The sequence below is a fragment of the Sceloporus occidentalis genome, unplaced genomic scaffold (assembly GCF_023333645.1).
Source record: "Sceloporus occidentalis isolate IW3139 unplaced genomic scaffold, rSceOcc1.0.p SCAF_40, whole genome shotgun sequence".
NCBI classification, from domain to species: domain Eukaryota; kingdom Metazoa; phylum Chordata; class Lepidosauria; order Squamata; family Phrynosomatidae; genus Sceloporus; species Sceloporus occidentalis.
In genome coordinates, this window is record NW_028317020.1 from 7,545,796 (window position 1) to 7,568,797 (window position 23,002).

A 23,002-nucleotide genomic window follows, 5' to 3' on the forward strand; every position below is an offset into this window, starting at 1 on the left:
TGATTAAAATTTGCTCTTCATTAAGTACAACATATGTTAAACTTTTCAGGTGTTCTTGTAGATGAAGTAGAGGTATTCTATGGAATAGACCATTGTTAAATTTCTGCCAGATAGCACCATTATAATACACTGCTTTGCCGGCCAAGATAATGATAAAGTGCATTGTCTACTTGGGGAATAATTGTTACTATTTTTCCCATTGCAATATTTCTATTTTGCAACGTTGACATAAAACACAAGAAAAATGCATTCCTACACACGTTCCTCTGCTCATCCATCTCAGATGCAGAGTTATATAAAAGAAAATTTGGAATGACATGGATCACACACTAGTTTCTATCTTTTCAGAAATTTCAGCTGTGTCCTTGGATTTTTTTTCTCTGAAGTTGAATCGATTAAATTCTTCTGTAATTTGCTGTAACGTTTTCCCTTTTGTCTCTGGGAGGAAGACAAACAGGAATATCCCAGACACTAAAATACAGGTAAGGAAGATGAGGAAGCAGAATTGATTCAGGCTGGCCTAGGAAGACAAGATAAAATGTGAACTAGATTGAGCAAGTGATTTTTTGGGGTCAGTTGATGATGTAATGTGCTAATTTGTTTTATGTGCATCTTTTTTTATCTGGTATATAGACCACTGGAGGAGGAAGAGATGAAATTGTAACAGATTTCTCTCTGGAAATAACTAACATGCATATAAAATAGACAGCAGTGGTTCTTAACCCAGTTTAATGTAGAGCAGGAGCAGGCAAGCTATAGCTTTGCAGCTGGATATAACCTCCATTCAGATTGATTAAATAAACTGAGATAAATGTGACGTGGAGTTGACTCCATGAAAATGTACAGCTATCTTTATCGCAAGAAACACATTGGTTAGATTTCTGGATAAGCCAAATTACCACTTTGGTGCATTGCCAATAACTGAAAAAATGCTCATCTCTGTCTAAACAGATTATTATACTCACCACTACATAAGGGAATGCCACTCCAATGACATACATGCCGATCCAGTTGAGGCTACTGATAATAACAAATACTGCAGGACGAGATGAGTGACTGCACATTTCTATAACCACAGATAGTGTGACGGCCCCTTTTTAGATGATAAAAACATGTCAGATGGTATATTCTGCATCAAGAGGATCAATAATGTGTGCTCTTCCTAGTGCATTGACAGCATAATTTTTGCCAAAGACAAATAATTTTGTGAAAAGTGTACTGGTGCTGGGGAAATAACAGCGTTATCTGTGAAGATGTTTTGTACAGTACCTGGTCCTACACCAAAGAACAAAGTGTAAAGGAAAATAAGGACAGCACTGCAGTATGGGATCCAGCTATACCATCCCTATGGGAAGAGAAATGAAATCAATACTTTGTTTGCAACCATAAAATACCACGAGGAGAAGGCTTTAGGGTGTGAGTGGTTAGACTAAGACTGTTGTCTTACCTGAAGAGACAATGTGACAGTGAGGAGAGCCAGCATTACACCCATAAGTCCATAACTGCCCAGTAAGAGAGTCTTTCTTCCACAACGCTCAATTAGTATGGTCTACAAAAAGTAACGTGATTTAAGTTTACTCACATCAGTAGGCCTCAAACCCTCCTTCAACAATCACATGATTTTTCACAAATTGATGCTGTGATGATATGATTGCAAAATTGTGTGCTAATTGCATATACAAGTGATTTGATTGTGCTTGCCACGCTGAAAATAAAAAGAAACCTCGCATGGACAAGCAATAAAGAGTGCAGAGCTCAAGGACAATGCTCGTGCCTCCTGTATTGTGATCCATAAAATGTAACGTGTCTGCATTAATCTTATATAATAATTATTTACTTACGCATAACATTGAAGACAGAACCTCACAGCTCCCCATGCCCAGAGACATATAGGGGATCTGCTCCACAGGCAGGCCAGCTGTAACAAACACACTGTTTGCATAATAATAGATCTGAAAAAGATAGTAAGTTATACCGTATTTAGAGATACTATAGTAAGTAATCATGTTTGATTCATTATGCCTATGTGTAATGGTAGAATAATAAAAGCTACAGTGAGGAATTCAAACATACGTGGGACATGCATTAAGCTATCCTTGATAAGACATGTTCAAGGGTATATAAGGTTAATATGGAAAACAATGGACAGACGAAATGTTCAAAACCGTTCTTTTCTGCCATCAAATTCTGCTTCTATGTATCCATTGTTTAAGGACTTGAAATTACAAGCTGGCTCCAAGTTCAATAGGGTCCAGCAGCTGCATACAACTGTCACCTGGTGGTCTAGCAGGACAGTGCCAAAAATATGTGTTTTCAATAGCAGAGATCCATCTTCCATGTTAGAGCACTGGGGTATAATCTCATATTCTGCTATTTTCACCCAAAAAGTTGAGCAAATATACATTTAAAGTAAAAAAAAAAAAACCACATACACAAAAATGTTTTAATTCTTCCAGATATAGGCATACAAAGCTTTTAAATGTATCCTGAGATGGACTTCTTTATGTCCTGACTTAGAGAGGCGTGGCTGCCCATAGAGTTTTTGTTTCACTGCTTACGTTTGCTTCCCAATTCAGAGAAAGAGTATTAGCTCTACCCCCTAACAGGTCATCGTCTTGGACAGTGATCAAACAGTCAGGCAAAAATTATGTATACTACAGCATAAACAAAAACATAGAGAGAAATGGAGGAAATGCCTAATACCTCCTATATAAAGGTATAGGAATATAAATACCTACACCAACGTTGAGAGGTGAAAATGGTATTTTTGAAATTAAAAAAAAGGAGTGTCAGGGTTAGCTCTGAGGTAAAAAAAACTAGGACAGGATATCACCCAGACCTGGACTGACCAACTGGCACACTGGGTCAAATGCCAGGGGGGCTGCTGGCCAACTTTGCCCCATACTCACTCTATCTGCCATTCCAGTGGTAGATGGGGTGCTGCAGTGTGCAGCCTCCTGCTGGATATGCCCAGCTGCAAGCTGGTTAAGCATAAAAATTTAATATGCACTTACATTATTTGGCATCCACCACCCTTAAAGTGCAAAGGCCTCCTCACCATCCCAAGTCTGGCCCTGATGGTACCCTCTTTTGCAAGTAATCCAACCCCCTATCCTAAAATAGCAGTTGTACCCAATGACATTGTGTATCAACTATCAAGTAAAACTGTGTAACCTGTGTAAGATGAGTGTGTCAGACCTAACTCAAGCCCCAGCTGGAGTTTTTAGTATTTTAGTATGTCTGAATTTTAGTATGTCTGTACTGGGATATGTTAAGAGGGAACAGTCCACAGTTCATCTGTGCGTTGGATATGAGAGCAAATTACTCAACTGCATTGATCCCAGAAAGCTGGAGAGCGAGGCTGATACAGATCACAACATACAGCTGCCATCGCATTGAGCGATCACGTACAAGTTCCAGCACATTCATGGCCTTTGTTGTCCTACAGATTTCTTTTTCTGACAGCATGTTGTCAATCTCTGCTTGGTAGTTGTGATTCCCCCAGTACTTTTTCATAGCTGAGAAAGAGAAGTAGGTGATAAAATGACCAGGGTTGGATTTAGGGGCTGGAGGAAAAGATCACGAAAACATGGTTTTGTAGGAATGGCATTCGTATAAAATGAATAGAATATGAACACAGAAACAGAGGGACATGGGATGGTAATCAAGATGGGTAGACAATGGTCTGAAGCAAGTAGACCTATTAAGACAAGAAACAATGATCATTGGCATACTAGACCCAGACGATTATGTTTTAACGATGGTTAAAGCTATCAACAGCAAACATGGAACCTTGTTTATATTCACCAGATGGCGAAAAAGCATGCCTGTTATAAAAATAATACAAAAGGCTGCTTTCTTTTCACTTTAAGTGCAAAAAAACTCAAATTAACTCAAGTCAAGTATTTGTTTTATGAACATTGTAATGTTTATAATCAGCAATCTTTATTGCAAGTAATACTATTGCAGCCATTATTACCCTAGGGTAACCAATACTAGAAACATAAATTTAAAGTATCATATGTTTCTTTTCTCTTGCTTATATAACATATACTTACGCTTATGAATGCGATAGTTTTAGATAGTACCTTTCACACAGCGCTCCTTGTCCTTTTTTACCAGGAGGAGGTATGGGGGAGTTTCTGGGTAAAATGGCATTATTGCCAACTGCAGTACTTTTGTAAACCCACTTAATGACAACATCAAGGGCCAAAGTGCTTCTGTCCCCAAAGTCTCCCTGCAAGAATGTAAAAATATGTAATCAAAAGGAATGTGTCATGGTTTATGAAAGATAAACAGAATGTTAAAGATTATGGTTTGTCATTTTAAATTATCTGGCATGAAGTCTTCTTTTAGAATATACAGTATTTAATCAAAGATGGTTTGCCGTTCCACCAAATCTTGCATTTTACTATTTAGTAAGTAGAACAACCTATATAATGGTGCTTATATAATAAATGTAAACATTATATATATCCACTCCATATATATAATTGGAGTAGCCATCTTAATGTCCTCAATTTCTCTTTCATTTAGTTTATTCTTTCCCTTCTTATACTGCCCCAATTACTGGATAAGGGGAAAGGACTTTGGGACAGAAAATTAACTGTAATGCTAGTTTGGCTGCACTTTGCCACTGAGATTTGCGTCCTAGAGATTTTATAATAACTTACTTTTAAAACAACAATTTCCAAAACATTTACCGATTAAATAGAAAAAAAATTACAAATTATCGGTAGTTTTAATAAATGAAAGGTTCCAAAAGATTCATTAGTAACAGTTTCCCTTTAATTTACATTCTAACTACATATTTTACTTCTGTAGGATGCACATTAGTGATGACATGAGCTGTCATCTTGTCTAGTAAGATGGGCAAATGTATTAAAGTGCTTAGCCAAGAATAACACTGGGGTGATTATTTTTTGAGAATTATGTACCACAAACGTACAAGAAGAAAAGGTGAGTATATCTCCATTTTGCTTCAGGTAGGGCGTAAACTACATTGGGTGTTTTACACTGTAAGTCATTTAATCATAGGGGTTTATTTACTAAACGGCGAGTTGGTAGGTAAAATGTAATTACACCTCCCCAAATATACTATGCATAGGCGGGTATGGCTCGGCACAGTTATCCATAGAGTATGTAAGTCAGAACCTCCAAGACCCCCAGGTTTGCTGATGGGGGCAGCAAAAACATAGTTCTTATGGGGCTATTTGTGGAACAGGGAAAAGATGTTGGAAAACAATGTACAGGGTTCCTTGTTCAGCCACACACATATACTCTATTCTATATGCTTGCTTATTCACTTTGGTTGCCACTTCACCTGAGTCCCACAATTTGGCCCCAGAGCTTCCCTGATGTCATAAACACTGGGGCTGTGGTGTTGATGAAGCCCCGGAGGTTCCTTGGGGCAATCTCTCCCAGGTATTGAACATATATATTCATTGATAAACCTATTAGAGAAAAAAGAGAGTAACTGATGGATATCACATCTATTTTGCTTTGTAACATAGCAGTTATGTATAGCATATAATGTATTTGTATAGGTAATATATATGGCATGGATAAGTGAGAAGGATAATAGCCTGCATTACATCTTCATCAATGTGAGTTGCATTCTGGGAAATTATTCTATTTATTTTTTTCAGACATAGCTTGATACTCAATTTCTTTTCTACAAAGTAGTGGCGATCTGAACTTTAAAATCACTAAAAATGAAAACAGTATACGCAATAGAAATCAATACAGCAAAATATGTTTCATACTAATCAACTAGTAAATGCAAATATTAAGTTAACTCCCAATACTAAACATGTTTTCAAGTAGATTAATGTGTTCATTACTTGTATTTGTTCTTATTTTCAAAAATATACAATATAAAAGTATTTCAATATTCCTTCCGTTAGCATTCTTCTAATACTTTTTATTGCTATAAATTTATTGTCAATTCAGAGACCTATTACGTGAGTAGCTGCAAGATTCTTGCATTGACCCATTATAATATGGCCTATACCCAACTATATACAACTTCAACATTTACCTATGGTAAAGCCATAAAGGAACCGTCCAATCAGAATCATCTCATGGGACCCAGCTACCTTGCATAATCCAAGAAACATGGCGGCTGTAATACCAACCAAGTTACTCAGTATCTGGCACCGTTTCCTGGAGGGAACAGGAGATTTCAGTTTATACACATACACATACACATACATAAGCTAATAAAGAAAGGCTGCCAAAACTGCCAATGTGTATGTGTTACCATTAAATGTGATGTTCTTCCTATTCTGTTCAGTTTAACGCGCTTGTAACTAAATGCAACATTGAAAACACAATTCATAGTACTGATGAATGCACCCTTTTGTTACTCAAAAGAAGGCTTTTACTATAGAATTTGAAAAATGTTCTTAAGCTTTTCTATTATTTTTAGTGACTAAATCATAAAAGACTAAAATGTCACATCAATGACATTTTATTTGCTCAAAAAACTAGAAAGTGTTATATATGTTTTGTCTAAGTAGAAAGCAGCTTTAAGTCATATGGGCCAAGCCACATGACCAGTTATGTTTTAGGAACCAGCAGGGATATCTATTAAGTCCTACTTCAGTCAGAAACTGGGCTTTGCATTAAAAATCTGTCAGTTTGTGATAATGAAGGAATCTACATTTTTGACATAGGACCGGCATTTTGTAGTTTGATTAATGCTAGTAGGCCATTGGCCATCTTGCAAATGCAGATCGGGTGCTGCAGCATGTGGCCAGCTGCTGAATACTCCTGGCCACACACTACATGAGCATTAAAACATGGCATGCAGCCTCACATATCCAGCCAGCGGCCACACTAATGTCATAAGGCAGCTTAAGGGCCGCCCTGAATGTGAAAAATAACAATTTGACAATTATCAGCTCTCTGGTAACTTATGGACAGATATTTTACTGAATAGGCCTAAGAGAAAATCTGGTGTGATCTGTAAAGGTATAGCGTTGATAGAAGAATGCTATGAAATCAACCATAAGTTTTGTGACATAACTATGAAACCAGCTATTGAGAGGGTCAACTAGTCAACATTAGAAAGCTAGCATAATAAACAATTTATATAACAATCCACAGGTAGACACAGGGGTATGTTAACTGACCCCAAAATGTTTAAATGAGATCTTCCAACACATATACTATGCTTTTGAATATTTTTTTTCATTGACATTGCAAGATAGTGTATGTTGGTAATGTCCATATTGAAGTTGAAATTTAAGAAGTTACTCACTTCCCATATCTTCCCAGAAAATATCCAGACAAGAGAGATCCCAACAACCCCCCAATGCTGTAAATAGACACTGCGGTGGACCAGAGCAGAGTGACTGTTTCCTCTGTGACAAAGGTTCCATATCTTCTTATCCATGTCTGGTTGATAAACTCCTTAACAAACTGCAAATGAGAGATACATAATTGACAATTGGTGCTTCAACGACTTAAACAAGTTCCAAACAACTTGTAGTTTGAAACCTAGAGGTGACTGATTGACGTTTCCCCTTTAACTACTCAGCAAGCGACAATAATATCAGCAAGACAATAATATCCTCCCGAGAATATATTGAGAATCTGAAATACGTCTTGCCTGTCCTCTATTTTACAATATGTATTGTTCTACTTATCAGGTCCTATGAACTGTTTTACCTTTCTGAAAGGAGACAGGGGTCAGTGAATCGCTACTGATTGTTGGAGTCAATTACATATGTAAGTCATGGTGTGTGCTCCTGCAACATCTTAGAAGAGGTCAGCCCATTCTGCATTCACTGTGACTCCATATTACTATGTATAATTTTATAGTTGAGAGAATTGGCCCTTGGATAGCACAGGATCCAGACTTCCCTGAATGTGTTTTACTGTCTCATTCCCATTCAGCCTCTTGAAATATTGTAAGTTCATAAGAACAGGGCCCTCTTCTATGTCAGTCACAGTATGAGTCAATCTTATTTTCAAATTATATGTTGTCAATCTTAATTTTATTGCTAATTTTCGCTGTCTCCCTATTGTAATAGAGCTATGGAACTTGCAGGAGCTCTGTAAATGTGTGTTATGTAATGTCCTATGTATGTTTATGTTTGCCTATTTTTTAATTCATATGTTTGCCTATTTTTCTCATATTTAATTAATGTAATTCTCCATGAGGAGCTAAAAAGGTGGTTCGCAAAATAATTAGTTTACCAAAAGCCTAGAGGCAGGGACAATGCTTATACATTGATTTCATTATAGCAAGCATTTACTGGAACAAAATTTGAGATACAGTGTCATGTAACCACATCATGTGACCATATTTCTAGGTATAAACATATAAATAAACCAGAAAATATTTTTACTACACCGATTCAGATGTAATCAGTGTGATGCCACCACTTGTCATAGTGATATGTTCTTCTACTCTAATAATAATAGAGTAATTTTTTCTTACCACTGAAGATGAGCTGGTCACCGATATCTGGTAACCCAAAGGTAAACCTGAGCCAATACCAAGCACGATGATCAATGGAAGTATCTTCCAATGCTGGGCCTGAAAAGGGGATATAGTTCAAGTAAAAATAAATTGTTTGGTGATGACCTCCTCTATAAGACTGGTTCCAGACAGATTTTTTTTAAAGTTGGTCCAACGGTCACTGTCATCTTTACAAAATGGTAGTTTTTCCAAAGTTATTGCACTTGATACATGTGTTGCCTCTTACTCTCAAAAAGAAGGAGATCAAAAAACAAAACAAAATCCTACAACAATTTCTATGGCAACATAAAACATTCATGATTGCGTTGGTCAAGCTACAACAACCTTCACGTAATGGTGGTCTGAATCTCTTAAATCTGCTAGATCTGGCTGTCAGCTATAAATTTGCTATTAACTTAATTTTAATAGGTTTACTTGATCCAATCTGGAACATCAGTTATCTGCAGACATCCATCTGGCTTTCCTCCTGTACCTGCTCAAGACCACGTGGCCTGAGGAGCTCTACTCAAACCCATTGCTCTATCACGCTTGTAGAGCATGGGAAATAATCAGAAAACTTATAGGTTTAGATTTCCAAAGTTCCAGATTCTTATGCCTGGCAGGTTTCAACACAGCAAGTAGGATTCTATTTTAGACAGTTGGCTCAGTGTGAGGGTAAACTGTTAAATGACTATATTGACCTGAAGAAGGGAACTATATTTCCCTTATAGCAACTGCAGGACGAATATCACCCTATCATTATACATCATCTTTAATATATACATATTCTAACATTTAACACTTATCATTACATACACATAGCCAGTCTTACATGATGCACGTACACATAAAAATATACATCCATACATGCACACATGCATACTCTAACACCATACACTTAAACATTCATGCACACATATTCTAAAACCATACTCTTACATACACACACAGCCACTCTCTCTGATAATCCATGCAGCTAACACACATCCTCCTCCCTCAGCCTCCTTCTTATATTTTAAGCTCTTAATGTTTTAGGAGAGTTACGAGTTTATTTTTAATGTTTATTACCTACTGAGAAAGGATTTTCTCTGTTTTAAATAACTTTATTTTTAGTATTTTATTTAAATAAATTTGAAAATGGTTAAATGGGCAGTGTGACCAAAATTGGCACAATGAAAAATGGGGTTGGTATTCAAATATTTCCAGGGCTGATTTTAATTCCATTTCCAGCCCTGTATAACACATTTCCAGATACTTAATGGTATTGTCTGCAGACATTAAAGGGTGTTGTATTGGCTTCTAGTTTACACATTTACTGGGTGCCCTTATCTCTTTTGGGGTTCTGGGGGCATGGTTTGTGAAGCTTGGCCCAGCCTGAGGATGCATGTAAGAAGTATCTTCAGAAATATAACTATATAACTATAAGCTTATTTATACAAGTATATGGTTTTAGTTCTAATATGTCATGTGGGAAGCTTCTACTCCCTGATATTTGCATTAACAATTAGAGTGACATGGATGGGACAAGTTAATATATTATTTAATTCATTCCGCTGGAATCTTATTATGTTATTCCTTTTACTGTAGACACTTATGTGTTAGTTCGTATATATATATTGGTTAATATAGCTGAACTTTGTGACAGCTATGATACTGTAGTGTATCATATACTTCCTCTTGAAATAAAAACAGTAAAAAAAAAGAATGGCTCCAACCAAATTGCCTGGCCCCTGACATGGCAATGTGAAATTATTGGTGTGTCCAGCAAGCAGTTGCATGTGTTCTTGTGTCCAGCATGGGCAAGTCAGGTGCCGCAGCTCTGAGCAATTAAACCACTATGATATATATCTAATAAAATATATTTTAGATTTTGTGATTAGAAGGTTGGTGTTAGCATACGACAATAAATAAAAACAGCATTTAAAGCCATAACAAAGCATGTAATAGAGCATGCAGAAGAGTTGTGGCTTTGACTCCCTGAATTCAACGCTGATTGTAAAGGTTCATCCCTGTCCAGAATTTCTCAGCTGGCCCTTTATAATGTATAGTTGAATCAGTAGGGTAACACTTGCTGCCTTAAATATGCCTTAAACTGGACCATGTAATTTATTCATTTGCAGACAAAAAGAGGTAATACACAGCTTTCACACAGATACTGTCACAAGCTGCATCCTGGAATACACCGGCCGCATCCACTCCGACAGCTTTAGCTATGGACGTAACATCTGTACCATCAAAATATTTACGATTGGAAAAGCAATGTCTCGAAACAGTACGTCCTTTTTATGGAATAATGACTTTTACTCCAAAAACATTGAGACAGGCAAGAATAGCCATATTGTATTGTGTGCTCATAACTGAGACTATTTGGAGTAAGCGTCACCTTGAAATTACACCATTTTGTATCTATCAAACCCCCTCAAACACAAACACATGCACATACATGCAGGAGTATGTTTATTTCCTAATTAAATGCTCTGTGCGCTTACCAGTTCAGAGAGAACCCCAGCCATGTCATGTATACTGCAGGGACAGATGAACACTGGTGGGGTAAAGGGCAATGCAGAGAAAAATCTTATCTATGTTTTTTGATGTTTAATTTGGACAAATGACTGGGCATCAAGCCAGATACATCATCCAATGGCGAAACGATGCAAGGAGAAAAACAAGGAGAAAAAAAGGTGAAAAACTCCCGGCATGTGAAAGGTCTTGCGTTTGATTGAAATCCTAGTTGTCCAGGTGGAGAAATACATGCTCAGGCATCAAAAGCAATCAATGTACACTACCATTGAAAAGTTTTGGGTCACTTAGAAATGTCCTTGTTTTTGAAAGAAAAGCAAATTCTGTACATTAAAATAACATCAAATACCGTAGATCAGAAACACAGCGCAGATGTTGTTAATGTTGTAGACTATTGTTTTAATGGAATATTTTCATAGGTGTACAGAGGCCCTTTATCAGCAACCATCACTACTGTGTTCCAATGGCACGTTGTGTTTGCTAATCCAAGTTTGAGTTTAAAAGGCTAATTGATCATTACAAAAACATTTTGCGATTATGTTCCGCTACCATTCAAACGGTAGCTGTATGTACTCCATAGTCAAAAAATCAGACTTTTCACGTGCTAAAATCACAATGGTAAGGAATTGAACTGTAAGGGGGAGACATTCAACATGATTGACAACTGCTTACATTTGCTTACACATGAAGTGAGGGTATTTCATCACTGTGTGCCCTTATTCTGTGTCTAAACAACTGTGCACTTGGTAACATCAAAGGGAAACAACTAGCCGATGTTAGCACAGATTGTTGCCAATTGTTGGTAGTATAAGCGCTGATATTTTTTGAAGCTTGCTCATGTTGGTTTTGATGTCTCTTTACTCCTTTGCTAAGTATAAATCATTTATTTTGCAGTTATAATAATATTTGTCAACTGATATAGTTAAGTAGCAATGAAAATAATTCTATTTATGACGGAAATATTGTAATGAAAATATACATTTGAATGACATCTAATCCAGAGGGGATGACCTAATTTGAACAGTATTATACAAAGGGGCATATAATGTGCCAACCAAGGTCGTTTAATTTCTATAATTACAAGTAAATATCAGCATTAACTAATTATTTGTCTACTGGCTGATAAGTATGCTAATGCATTGTACTCAATGGATTAAAAATAACGGAAGACACAAGAGATTTGAACACAAGTGATTTATAAATACAATAACCAAACCTAACGTTCTATAAAAGCTAAACCTGGTTTTACAAAATTTAAGACAGTACGTAAAATAAATATGTTAATACAAACAGTGTCATTTTAATACAAATATTCTAGCAAATAGCTCACACCCCAAGACAGGCATTGGAAGTCTCTAGGTTACTCTATGAATGACTTCATTGTGTGCCTCTGCCCCTTAAGCTTAATATGTTTGATATGTTATATCAACATCCATGCAAAAGAAAACTTGAGGTATGGGGAGGGTTGTGAAGACACATTAAAGAAAGTTTTCATCCTGATACCGTTAATATTCAGACAGATTGTGCCCATTTTTGCAGTCCAGTGTTCACTCCTGCCGTTCCTCCGTCAATGAGGGGATGATAGGGCGACAAGTTACACTTTAAAGTTGCGTTGCATAGACAGGTATTTTCTTTTGTTCCCTGAAGTTCAATGGAGCAAAGGACTCCAGAATCTCCATGATGCTTCTGTCTTTGGTTTCCGGCAACACCAAGAAAGTGAACACAGCCATAGAAAAGCAGTAAACCAAGAAGAAAATGAAGCAGAAAGGTCCCAGTGCTTCCTGTAAGAAGAAAAAAAAACTAATTACAACAAACAAGCCTCTAGAACAGGATCTGCTGGACATGATATAAAAGTAGACAGTCTTTGCTAGAATGGAAGAGTGTTCTGGTAAGCAGCAACAATGGGTTCCTTCACGGTTGTATTTGTCAGCTATGAACATCGGTAGATTTTACCTTGTTATCTATCTCCACTATTGCCAAGCAGTTTAGTTTATATAAATTTTAAACACACAGCCTACAAAGCCTATGATAGGATGCCTAGCTACCACAAGATTCTGCTTAACAGGCAAGATTCTTACTTAAAAGCCTCAAAAGAAGCTGCCATAGACTGTGTAACTATGCCTGATTTCAGCACATTTCTACAGTAGTACAAACAAAGACTGACAATGTCCGCAGGCCAATATGAAACTTATCGTACAAAAGAAAACTCTGGGATTATATAAGGGATTTTATATTGGATAAATCCAATTCCAGATGGGTATTCTGAAGAACCACCATGGAAAGCTTTGGGAGAACCATGTTTGTTGGTTTACATAAATTGGTGCTCCTTGTAATTGTGTCTCCTACTCTTATTTAAAAGCTACTTGTCAGACTTATAAGACTTTAAGACTTACCACAATGAAAGGGAAAACCAAGGACAAAACAAAGAGCCCAACCCAGTTCATGACACCAATTAAGCAGTAGGCAGCTGGTCTGTACGAGTGTATAAACATCTCAGTGGGGAGGACGCAACATACGCCACCTGTAGAGCAGAAAAATACCGTTACAGAAATACTCGCACTCACATAGCAAAAATATAACAACCATGTTTCTTACAACTTATTTTTTTTGAGGATCTGTGACTTCTACTTAATGAGCATTCGTATTTGGGGGCCAGGTTCTAAATGTGGCGTTTATCGCAAATAACAATTTCTTGAGCTAACACATTTTCAGTTCACATGAAATTCACCCTTATATTCATAAATAATTGAATAAATGCATAATTGAATAAATTAATAAACTACATAAATGAAGAATGGCTAAGCAAGTACTTTTAGTACTTTAATATGCATTCTTTACATGTAAGACAAAAAAACAAATATATATAGCTGCAGATCCGGAGCTGCAATGCACCCCATTCACTTCTTTGTTTCTCTGTTCCTTATTTGTGTTACTTTTTGGCTGCTTTAAGCCAATCACTGGGAATAAATTGATCCCATTGAAATCATTTGGCGTGCTTTCTGTACATGCGCAAAGGGGTAGCCTTGCTGCTGGAGATGGCTGGCGGAGAGTATATAAGGAGATGTGTTTTGCCAAATACATGTCATATAAGCCAATGAAAAGTGGGTGGGGGAACAGTGTAAATGCTTAAAAGGGATTCTAATGAATCCCCTCATGCATTTTGCATTTGCAATGGAAAAAGTACATATATATATATATATATATATGTGTGTGTTATAGAAATATGTATTTATAATTTCTTTATAAAACTTTTTATGTACTGACCTGGACCCAAGCCGTAGCTCAGCGTTAAGATGAATGTGAGTATGGAAGAGACATATGGGAACCAATAGAAGGAGTCCTGCAAGAAAAAAATAAATGTAAGCTCCCTTATACCAGTCTGATATCTCAATGCTCCTCTAGCTTCTGTAGCTATTATAGAATAAATATAAACTAAGCTGTATAACAGTTTGAACTATCACTTAACTCCATAAAATCTTAATCACACCTCCTAGTGTCTAGAAAATACAATTACATGAAAATGTATTACTTGCGTTATATACATGAATTTAGTTTTAAACATGCCACCGTAATACGGATATCAAATTACTGTGGGGAATTACCTGCAGAGAGAGGGTAGTAGTGAGCAGTGCCAGAGTCAATGCCAACATTCCATAGTTGGTCCAGAGTAGGAGCTTCCTGCCGAGATGATCAATGATAGATCCCTGCACATAGAAGGTACATAGTCCATGAGTGAGGATCACATGTGGGGTGAGATGTGTATGTGTAAATACGTCCACACACAATAAAATACATACAGGTCCACTTGCATATAGTTTGCATAGAGTGACACTGAGAAAAATATGGGAAAAGTAGTTAAGGTGAGTCAGTGAGGTTTAAATAAATTGCTTCTGGTTAACGTGATCTTACCATAGGAACCAATGGAACGTTCTGCTGAACAGACCACTCCACTGAAAATAAACATTTCAGACTTTTTTGTACATAACTTTGAAATGTTCTAGAATATTAGTTTTGGAACAAAGAAATCAAGAGTAATAAAAAAATCCTGTAAGCAATTTTCTGGAAAATGCCAATGATATGCTCTGAGGTCCTTTCGGACCCCTGACTCGTCTACTGTATTCCCAATGTATTCTACTGTATCATAGGCAAAAAGCCCTCTCCCTCCCATGTAAATTCTGAAATAGACAGCCTTTTACGCAGTGACAGACAGATACTCACACAGAGTATTGAGGTTAGAATCTCGGTAAATCCAATGCCCAGTGACATATATGGGATCTGAGTGGCTGGAATACCCGCCTTCTGGAAGACATCATACGCATAGAAATAGACCTGAAATTGGAAGAAAAGAAAGATGTTTAGTCCTTCATACAAATTTATGGAGTCTCACAATTGCTGTGGACCTGTCACCTCTTTCATCTGCTACATTCAGAAAAGCCCTCTAAATTAATGTTAACTGTGTTATGTTTCACCTTCATTGCTAACCTAAAAATATAATCCCAAATTAATTCAAAAGACATACAATGTTTATCTACCTTACAAATCTTGTAATGTCATATTTTAAACTTTGGGACATTATGTGAAGCATTCACTATAGAGAAAGACAGTACAATATCTACCTTATCTTTATGGAGTGGAGCAGTTTATGGTGGTAAAAATGACAAAAGACAAAGATACAAAATATAAATCAATAAAAAATATTGGGGAGCACAACACAGAAAAATTGCCCCATAAAATCAGTGGCATGTAATAATACATGTTTCTCCTCCAAGAGGTAACGCTGGGCATTTCTTGAATTTCACTAAGATTTAGGATTCCAATATAAAAAATTCACGAGTGTATGTTACCGCATTGATGCCGATGAGCTGGCAGGCTCCGCATATCAAGACCAGTGAGATCATCTGCCAGCGAACTGAGCGATCCCTCAAGAGATCCTTCACACTTTTTATCTGCTCTCCTTCTATTGCCTTCTTCTCTGCCAACATCTCATCCATTTCTGAGCCGTGGTCACCTGGGCCCCATAACATCTGCATAGCTGGAAGAAAAATATATAATGAAGTTCTATCTACATGCTTGTTTTGAAGAGATGCTAAAGGATGGCACAGAATGTGACTCTACGTTAAAGCATTTAATCAAGAGGTGAATTTAATATAATATCATCAATACATTTTGATAAGCACAAAGGGATTATGGTAGAAAAAGAACATATCCAAAGAACGGCACTCCTCAAGCCCTTTCTTGGGTTGGCTAATCCCACATTAAGTCTACAAGATGAAGGGACCTTGTACTATAACTGCCTTTGTGTGTAATTTACATGGTAACTTGGAAAAGTTACTCAACAAAGATAAATCTCTTACCTTTAAGACAGCCGTCTTTGTCACTCTTGTCAATAAGGAGGTACCGAGGAGATTCTGGAAAGAAGGGAAGTGTTGCTAACTGGATGAGTGCAGGGATGGCACTTGCAGACATTAGATAAGGCCACATTTCGTCTTCGCCCAGAAGCTCCCTAAAATAAAAACATATATGAAATCATACAAAGCACAAATAGAGACACAAACCAAATAATTTATTTGCTTTTATAGTATGCAGGGCCGGCCCTACAATGGAGCCGACTGGTTTTTTTTTGAAGCGGAGGAGAGAGAGAGGGGCACCGAGTGATTTTCGCTTACCCGCTCGGCGCCCCTCTCTCTCTCCTCTGCGGCGAGTTTCCCTGTTCGGTCTCGGTGCCGGCTTGTAATGCAGAGCGCCGGAAGTGACGTGAATTTCCGGCGCTCAGCATTACAAGCCGGCACCGTGGCAGCACAGGGAGACTCGCCGCAGGACTGTTTAAGGGTAAGTACCGGTGGGGGGGGGGCCTTTCAGATAATGCCGCCCCCCCCCCGGCGTCGGCGGGGGGCGGCATTTTAAACTTCGCCCCAGGCGGCGTTAAGTCTTCGGCCGGCCCTGATAGTATGTGTTACGATAATTTGAATAAAGTAACTGCTTTCTGAAGTTTGATCGAATAATGTAATACTAAATGTTTAAGAGCAGTTGCTCTTATATGTAACACTTTGTAATTATGCTGAATGGTTAAAAAAACCATGGCTGTACAACCATTCCATTATCATTATGGCAACCACAGACAGAATGGTCAACAACAGGCTATTTTGTCCCAGTTTATTGTCAATGAGCTGTTGTGACACAACAGGTTAAACTGTTGGTACCATGTGCAGCTACACTTTAGCATAGATTATAATAGGTTATTCTTAAATCCTTTTGTTTTCTTTGTATTATAAATCTCTCTTTTTCTAGCTTGTTAACTTGGAGGTGGAATGGGTTTTAGTTTCACCAGATATTACATTCATAGTTAAAACATAATTCATAATTAAGTGTGACAAAGAAAGAGACGGCATCTAAAGTGTAATCTCAGTAATACAGCAAAATGAAATGAAGAGGTCAATCTAGAAGGCCAGCAATCACTGAAGTATGTCTCTTTTTACATACCTGAGTCCTACAACGAACCCCATCAATTTTCCAAATGCGATGAAGAAGCACACTGTTACCGTGACCATCCCACGCAGCCTCTGGGGGGCGCATTCCCCAATATACATTGTGTGGAGGTTTAAACTAACACCTGAAAAACATGCATAGAAGACTTGTATTAGTGTTTTAAAAGTAAACGTAGAGTGTATTTGATTCCCAACGTGTTCTCTTTTCCTAAATATTGTGTGTCTAAAGTTTACAAAGCAAGAAACAGGATTGAGTGGCTGTCTTCAAGTGCTCTTTTCTTAGGATTGTTTGTAGCACAATGGAAAGATTATTTTAGTTTGAATGCTATTAACCAATAGTCAGATGAGTGTCCATGAGCTGTCCATGAGTGGTGATCTGGTTATTGCACCTCTTCCCGAGTTTTGTCTAAAGGCTGTCCTGTACAGCGGGCAATTACTTTCAAGGGATCCATGTATAAAGGTGATCATTGTTGACCTTATTTGCATGCGCCTACCCAGAATCCCTTGTGGTTGTGGCAGCACCATGAGATTTCTGAGGGAAAAACAAGGGTTCTGGCTTGTCTGGTGTCTGTAGATGAGTGTTTCATAATGCTTCTACTACTGTACCCATATTAATATAGACACACTATTATAATTGATAGTGCCCCAATAACACTCCACACAAATTATAGATATGTGAAATTAACAATTGACCTGATTGCAATTGCCTGACAGCCCAGAAACAGCATGACATACCTGCATTAATGCCATACAGGAATCTCCCTAGTATTATCATCTCAAAAGAATTGGCAGTCCGACTTATCCCCATCAGCAGAGCTCCCAACAAAACAACCACATTGTTATACAGCTGAGTCTTCTTTCTGCAAGAGAGAAGCGCTTAGAATAAACTTAGCTCACTGAACACTTTAGGGGTTATGTATAATAAACGATTCTGACGCAAAGCTTGAAACGACAATAGCAACACATTATTTATACTGTCATACTGGTCACAGAGTAGATGTTTGCATTACCACTTTTTGGTAGACAAATGAACATGGAGTGTAAATGTCACATACGTTTTTAACATGTTAAAAGCTTATTTGATTCTATATTATACTGTTAAAATAAATCCACCCAAAAGTGTTCAAACTTCTTGGACCACTATATAAAATAACAGAATAGTTCTTTGCGTGTCATGCAAGATGATCGTTACAATGAATCCCTGTTGTAAAGCTTGTTACAGTGTATTAGTCTTGAGAAAGTTGAGGAGCACTGTGTAAAAATAGTGATTCTGGTCCAAAGTATAAAACGCTGTGTTATCATCATAGTAATCAATGAAATGGTCCTGCTGATTGGATAATTATATTGGTTGCTATGGTGAGAAGACCACATTTGAAACGTTGCACTTTAATTTTATGCATAAACCCAACTATCTCTGTTGTGTAAATCATAAGTCCCTATATCCAAATCATGTACTGTACCTTCCAAATGTGACAGAGAGGTATCCAACTACCAGAGATCCAATCAAGCCTCCAATGCTGTAAACGGACACAATGAAAGACCACAAAAGCATGACTGTATCAGGGTTAAGAGTATTCCCATAACGCTGATACCACGTGTTGTTGATAAATCCTTGGATGTGCTGAGGAAATATGAAAATTTAGAAAATAAGAAATTTGCAGATGGTGATATAAGGCAGCTTGCCCCATCACCTGATGCTGGTTCTGAATTGAGTTATTGTTACATCATTTTTCCAATTCTAAACAATAAATGGTCATTTGTGCCACATTTTCGGACTCATTGATCCCACAGTGACAAGTCTTTGCTTCCCATACTGGATCATGACCCTATACATTAGCAAGAATATATTTGCACCAAACTTGCTCCCTTATCCATATTTTTGGCACTGTGCATATTATTATGTACAAACAATTTTTTTTTTGTTTTTATGAAAACAAACATATTTGAGGGTTATTATTATATTATATTCTCTCAAGCTTTGAGTTCTTTTCCTATGGCGAATTTGACATTTTAAAGATAAGTTCCATAAAGCTTAATATTCAAACCGAATAATTTGGACAAAAGTCCAAAAATAATAACTTGCTATCATCATTTTGGCTCAACTACTACTTTCTCCTGGCAAAACCTACACAGATTAGAGTGAGCCTGCCCATCAATGAGTAACTGTACACAGGCTGTAGACTAAAGAAAATAAGATTACATAACTTACCTTTGCTGGAGAATTGATGAGCGTGATGTGTAACCCATACTGAAAAGTACCTCCAATGCCCAAGATCAGGGTAAGAAATGCAAGGTTTGGGGTTGGTACCTGAAAATAAAGAATGGAAATGGGTTAGGTTTGATTGGACAACTTGTGTAAAGACTCACTCATAAATTGTCTTCAGCTGATAGGAAGTACCTTAACACTAACTGAAATTAATTTAAGACCAAAGGTAATAGGAAAAAAGTAACACCTAGCTTACCCCAGTGGCAGGTTTATAGTCCATGGATAAGGGTAATATTCAGAAGACACAGAAATCCAGGGTTATAAAAGGTAAGATGCCAGGAAAAAACCTCCCATTTTCTAGCTAAATTCTAACTCCTGGCTTCTGATTAGCTGCTCATGTCATTTAAATGCGCACAAAATAAAACATGGCCACTCCTTAAGCACCATGCGATCACTACCCAGGAGATCTTTATTGTGCACCTCCTGAATCATTGTGAGAACCGGTAACCTCCAGTTAGGAAGACAACACAGACATGCCATGATCAGTAATTCATGTAAACTTTTCACAGCAAGCCATCTTGGCACCTACTTGGTACATGCAAAATAGAAAAATAGAAAGCTAATAGATTCGTTTAAATATTAAAGGACATGTGGTGTTTCCTTTTCACCATTCACTAAATATCCCTTTTCTGGTTTATATTTGGTTGTTAATAAGGAAGGACTTGGAAGTGTTTAGTAAACAGAACGATTGTTGAGGCAAAATTCAAACAATGAATTTCAGATCAATCAACTCCTGTACTATAAGGTAACACGATTGCCCCTTTAACTAGGATGGCATTCAAATGATTACTTCCCTGCATGATAGGCCAACAACTTTTCTGCATCTAGGAGTAAGAAGACAAATGGATCCTGTGGTGGTTAAAGTGTGAAAGGAGATCTATTTACCACCTAGGATTTTAATAAGCGTTGCTAATTAGTGCAGAAATAGTGGCTTTTATATAGGATATGAGATGAGAAAGGTCCTCTGTGTTGGACTTATAATAGATAGATTTGCCTTTAAGGTAACTTAAATAAAAGTTGGTGTCTAACCATTTCTATGATGTTTTTCTTTAATAAGCATTGGGTCCTAACCCAGGAGCTGATTAGAAACATACAAAATGTCAAAATAAAAATTGATAAATCATAGACAGATTATATGTTTCTACTTCTATTTCTTAGGAATCCATAACAATTATAACTATTTAATAATGCACATGTTAAATTACTTATTGATTTATATAGTTCCATAATATTCTTCAGCATTGTGCAATGGGTAAATGGCACATAGCAGGTAGAGCATTATATAATAATTTAGACTTTGCAAGTAGAAGCTTACTGCTAAATTTACCAAGTTGTCTCATCATTCTTTCCAGATTAAGTTAGGTAGATCATGCTAGAAATCTATCACTTGGAGCAAATATTACATCTGTCACTGTGGCCTGCAAGACTCTCATGCATTGCAAAATAGGACCCACGAAATAAATACATAACGCTGGCACAAATAATGTAACAATCCATTGTAGCTGAAAATTAAAAGCCGATCTGTTACATTTCTCAAATCTTATACTTTACAGTTCTTAAATTGTGTAAAAATGCATTGAAATGTACTAGAACCCAATTTTATGTGTATAGCATGTGATCAGCCATCCTGTGAGCTCAGGATCGGCATGATTATTTCTCCTCATTAATTTACGTCATTATCTGGGAAATATCAGTGTCTGACATTGAATAGCGTTTTTGCCTCAGCCTCGTGGTTTCAGTGTAAATGGTCCGGCTTTCATGGTAATAAGATTTTTGCGGCTTTACGGTATTCCCTGGCCTTATATGTGGACATCCATCCAAATATAACATTTAAAATCCCTGTTGGGATACCAGTGACATCCAGTAAGGTTAATATTTGGAAAATCTCCAGGCCATCTAATGTTTAAAGTCATCTCTACCCTGCTATTATATTGTGAATTGTTCTGTATTGGTTCTTGGAGTAATTGTGGATGAGGTGAGGAGAAGGGAGAGAACTTCATGATAACAAAGGGATTACATTCAGGCACAGATCTATTTCCTTAGGTTAAAATCTTAAACTAAATATCTTGATATCAATTTTGTTGACTGACAAACAAAATGCACACGCTAAAGGTTGAACAGTTAAGTCTATTTCCTAAAGAAAGTGTGTAGGAGAGTTGTCAATTTTTCATCATGAAGGTCCAGTCCCAGTGAAATTCTACTATAGGAAGAGATTCGCTGGCCTTATATAATGGATACTTAAATCAATGAGATTTCTTCTAATCCATTTCATTGGGCAATATAGAGGGCCAGCTCAGCCCTCCTTGCTGAACAAACTCACTTTTGATAATGAAAAGAGAAATGAAGCAGTTGACTCCACAATACTCCTGGCAACTCTACTCAAATGAGCTTAGTTGCTTTTTAAATAGTACATTTTATATCAGGTCATCTGGAATCCAATTAGTATATTCATTGACAAGATAAAAAAAAAAACGATTGCACAATCATTTAATTTTGACACAATGTGAATTTGTAGTGTTACAGTAATAGTGCAAGACATGGATTCTCCATACAGTCCCACAATCAGGCTCCGTATGCAAAATGCTATTGGTAATTTATGTACATCACAGAGTTTAGAAAGGACGTGTTTAAAGGCAATATATTTTAATCATTCGTTGTTTATAAAAGGCGATAACAGTAATACATCACATAAAAGGAAAACAGGACACTTTATTTGTAATCACCACAGCTGATAGCATTTGCCCCTTGTGGGTACACAGTTTCTCATACAAATCCTCTACTTGGACTTAACAATGTTACCTTGAACTAATAATAAATAGCCAATGAATGTTCAACTAAAGAATATATTGTCAGAACTTTTTAATGGGTTTTAAGAAAAAAAATTAGCTGCACCAGATTGCATATCATTATATAACTAAAAGCACGTGTGCAACTCCTTTAATGACTACGACTTGTTTTGAGACATGTTGGTAGTGTAAAATTTTTGACTTGTAAAAATGTTTGCCCGTACAATGTACATACCTTACAGACCACATATATGGTTAATTGCCGCACTGCCAGATATCCATGAATCTTTAAAGGTTCAGTTATATAGTAACAAACATGTGTCTAGCCAACTTCCCCAAAACAGTCAGTGATAACCTAATATTGTCAAGCTTGCCAAATACGAGATTGCAAAAAAATATTCACAAGCAGGAGTTATATAGTTGGTTATACCTGGATCCTACATTTTTGGAAAATGTATTCAAATCCACATAGCAT

At 37.0% G+C, this 23,002-nt stretch overlaps 2 protein-coding genes across 2 annotated transcripts; both read right to left on the reverse strand.

Annotated features, from left to right (window-relative positions):
• Positions 1-322: 322 nt before the first annotated feature.
• Positions 323-10,983, reverse strand: LOC149290322 (solute carrier family 2, facilitated glucose transporter member 11-like). Its single transcript, XM_089489489.1, has 12 exons — positions 10,960-10,983; positions 8,450-8,548; positions 7,265-7,425; positions 6,041-6,165; positions 5,324-5,453; positions 4,089-4,237; positions 3,331-3,518; positions 1,842-1,952; positions 1,448-1,549; positions 1,270-1,345; positions 966-1,093; positions 323-520 (listed from the first exon to the last, which is right to left on the reverse strand). Exons 1-12 carry the CDS (start codon positions 10,981-10,983, stop codon positions 323-325), a joined length of 1,491 nt encoding a protein of 496 aa, XP_089345615.1.
• Positions 10,984-12,591: 1,608 nt separating this feature from the next.
• LOC149290323 (solute carrier family 2, facilitated glucose transporter member 11-like) lies at positions 12,592-19,961 on the reverse strand. The gene is made up of 12 exons (XM_089489490.1): positions 19,938-19,961; positions 19,685-19,783; positions 18,936-19,096; positions 18,211-18,335; positions 17,471-17,600; positions 16,345-16,493; positions 15,835-16,022; positions 15,209-15,319; positions 14,593-14,694; positions 14,255-14,330; positions 13,384-13,511; positions 12,592-12,771 (listed from the first exon to the last, which is right to left on the reverse strand). The coding sequence occupies exons 1-12, from the start codon at positions 19,959-19,961 to the stop codon at positions 12,592-12,594; spliced, it is 1,473 nt and encodes a 490-aa protein (XP_089345616.1).
• Positions 19,962-23,002: the final 3,041 nt, after the last annotated feature.

Excerpts from the sequence above, each read along its gene's own strand:
- LOC149290322 (XM_089489489.1), bottom strand. The coding sequence starts at position 10,983 with ATGGCTGGGGTTCTCTCTGAACTG. Across the intron at positions 5,454-6,040 it reads CCTTTATGGCTTTACCATAG|GTTTATCAATGAATATATAT; the intron begins GTAAATGTTGAA and ends TTTCTCTAATAG. Across the intron at positions 1,094-1,269 it reads GTTCTTTGGTGTAGGACCAG|GGGCCGTCACACTATCTGTG; the intron begins GTACTGTACAAA and ends TCATCTAAAAAG.
- LOC149290323 (XM_089489490.1), bottom strand. The coding sequence starts at position 19,961 with ATGGACTATAAACCTGCCACTGGG. Across the intron at positions 16,494-17,470 it reads GGGTTCGTTGTAGGACTCAG|GGAGCTTCTGGGCGAAGACG; the intron begins GTATGTAAAAAG and ends TTTTTATTTTAG. Across the intron at positions 13,512-14,254 it reads GAGCTACGGCTTGGGTCCAG|GTGGCGTATGTTGCGTCCTC; the intron begins GTCAGTACATAA and ends TCTGCTCTACAG.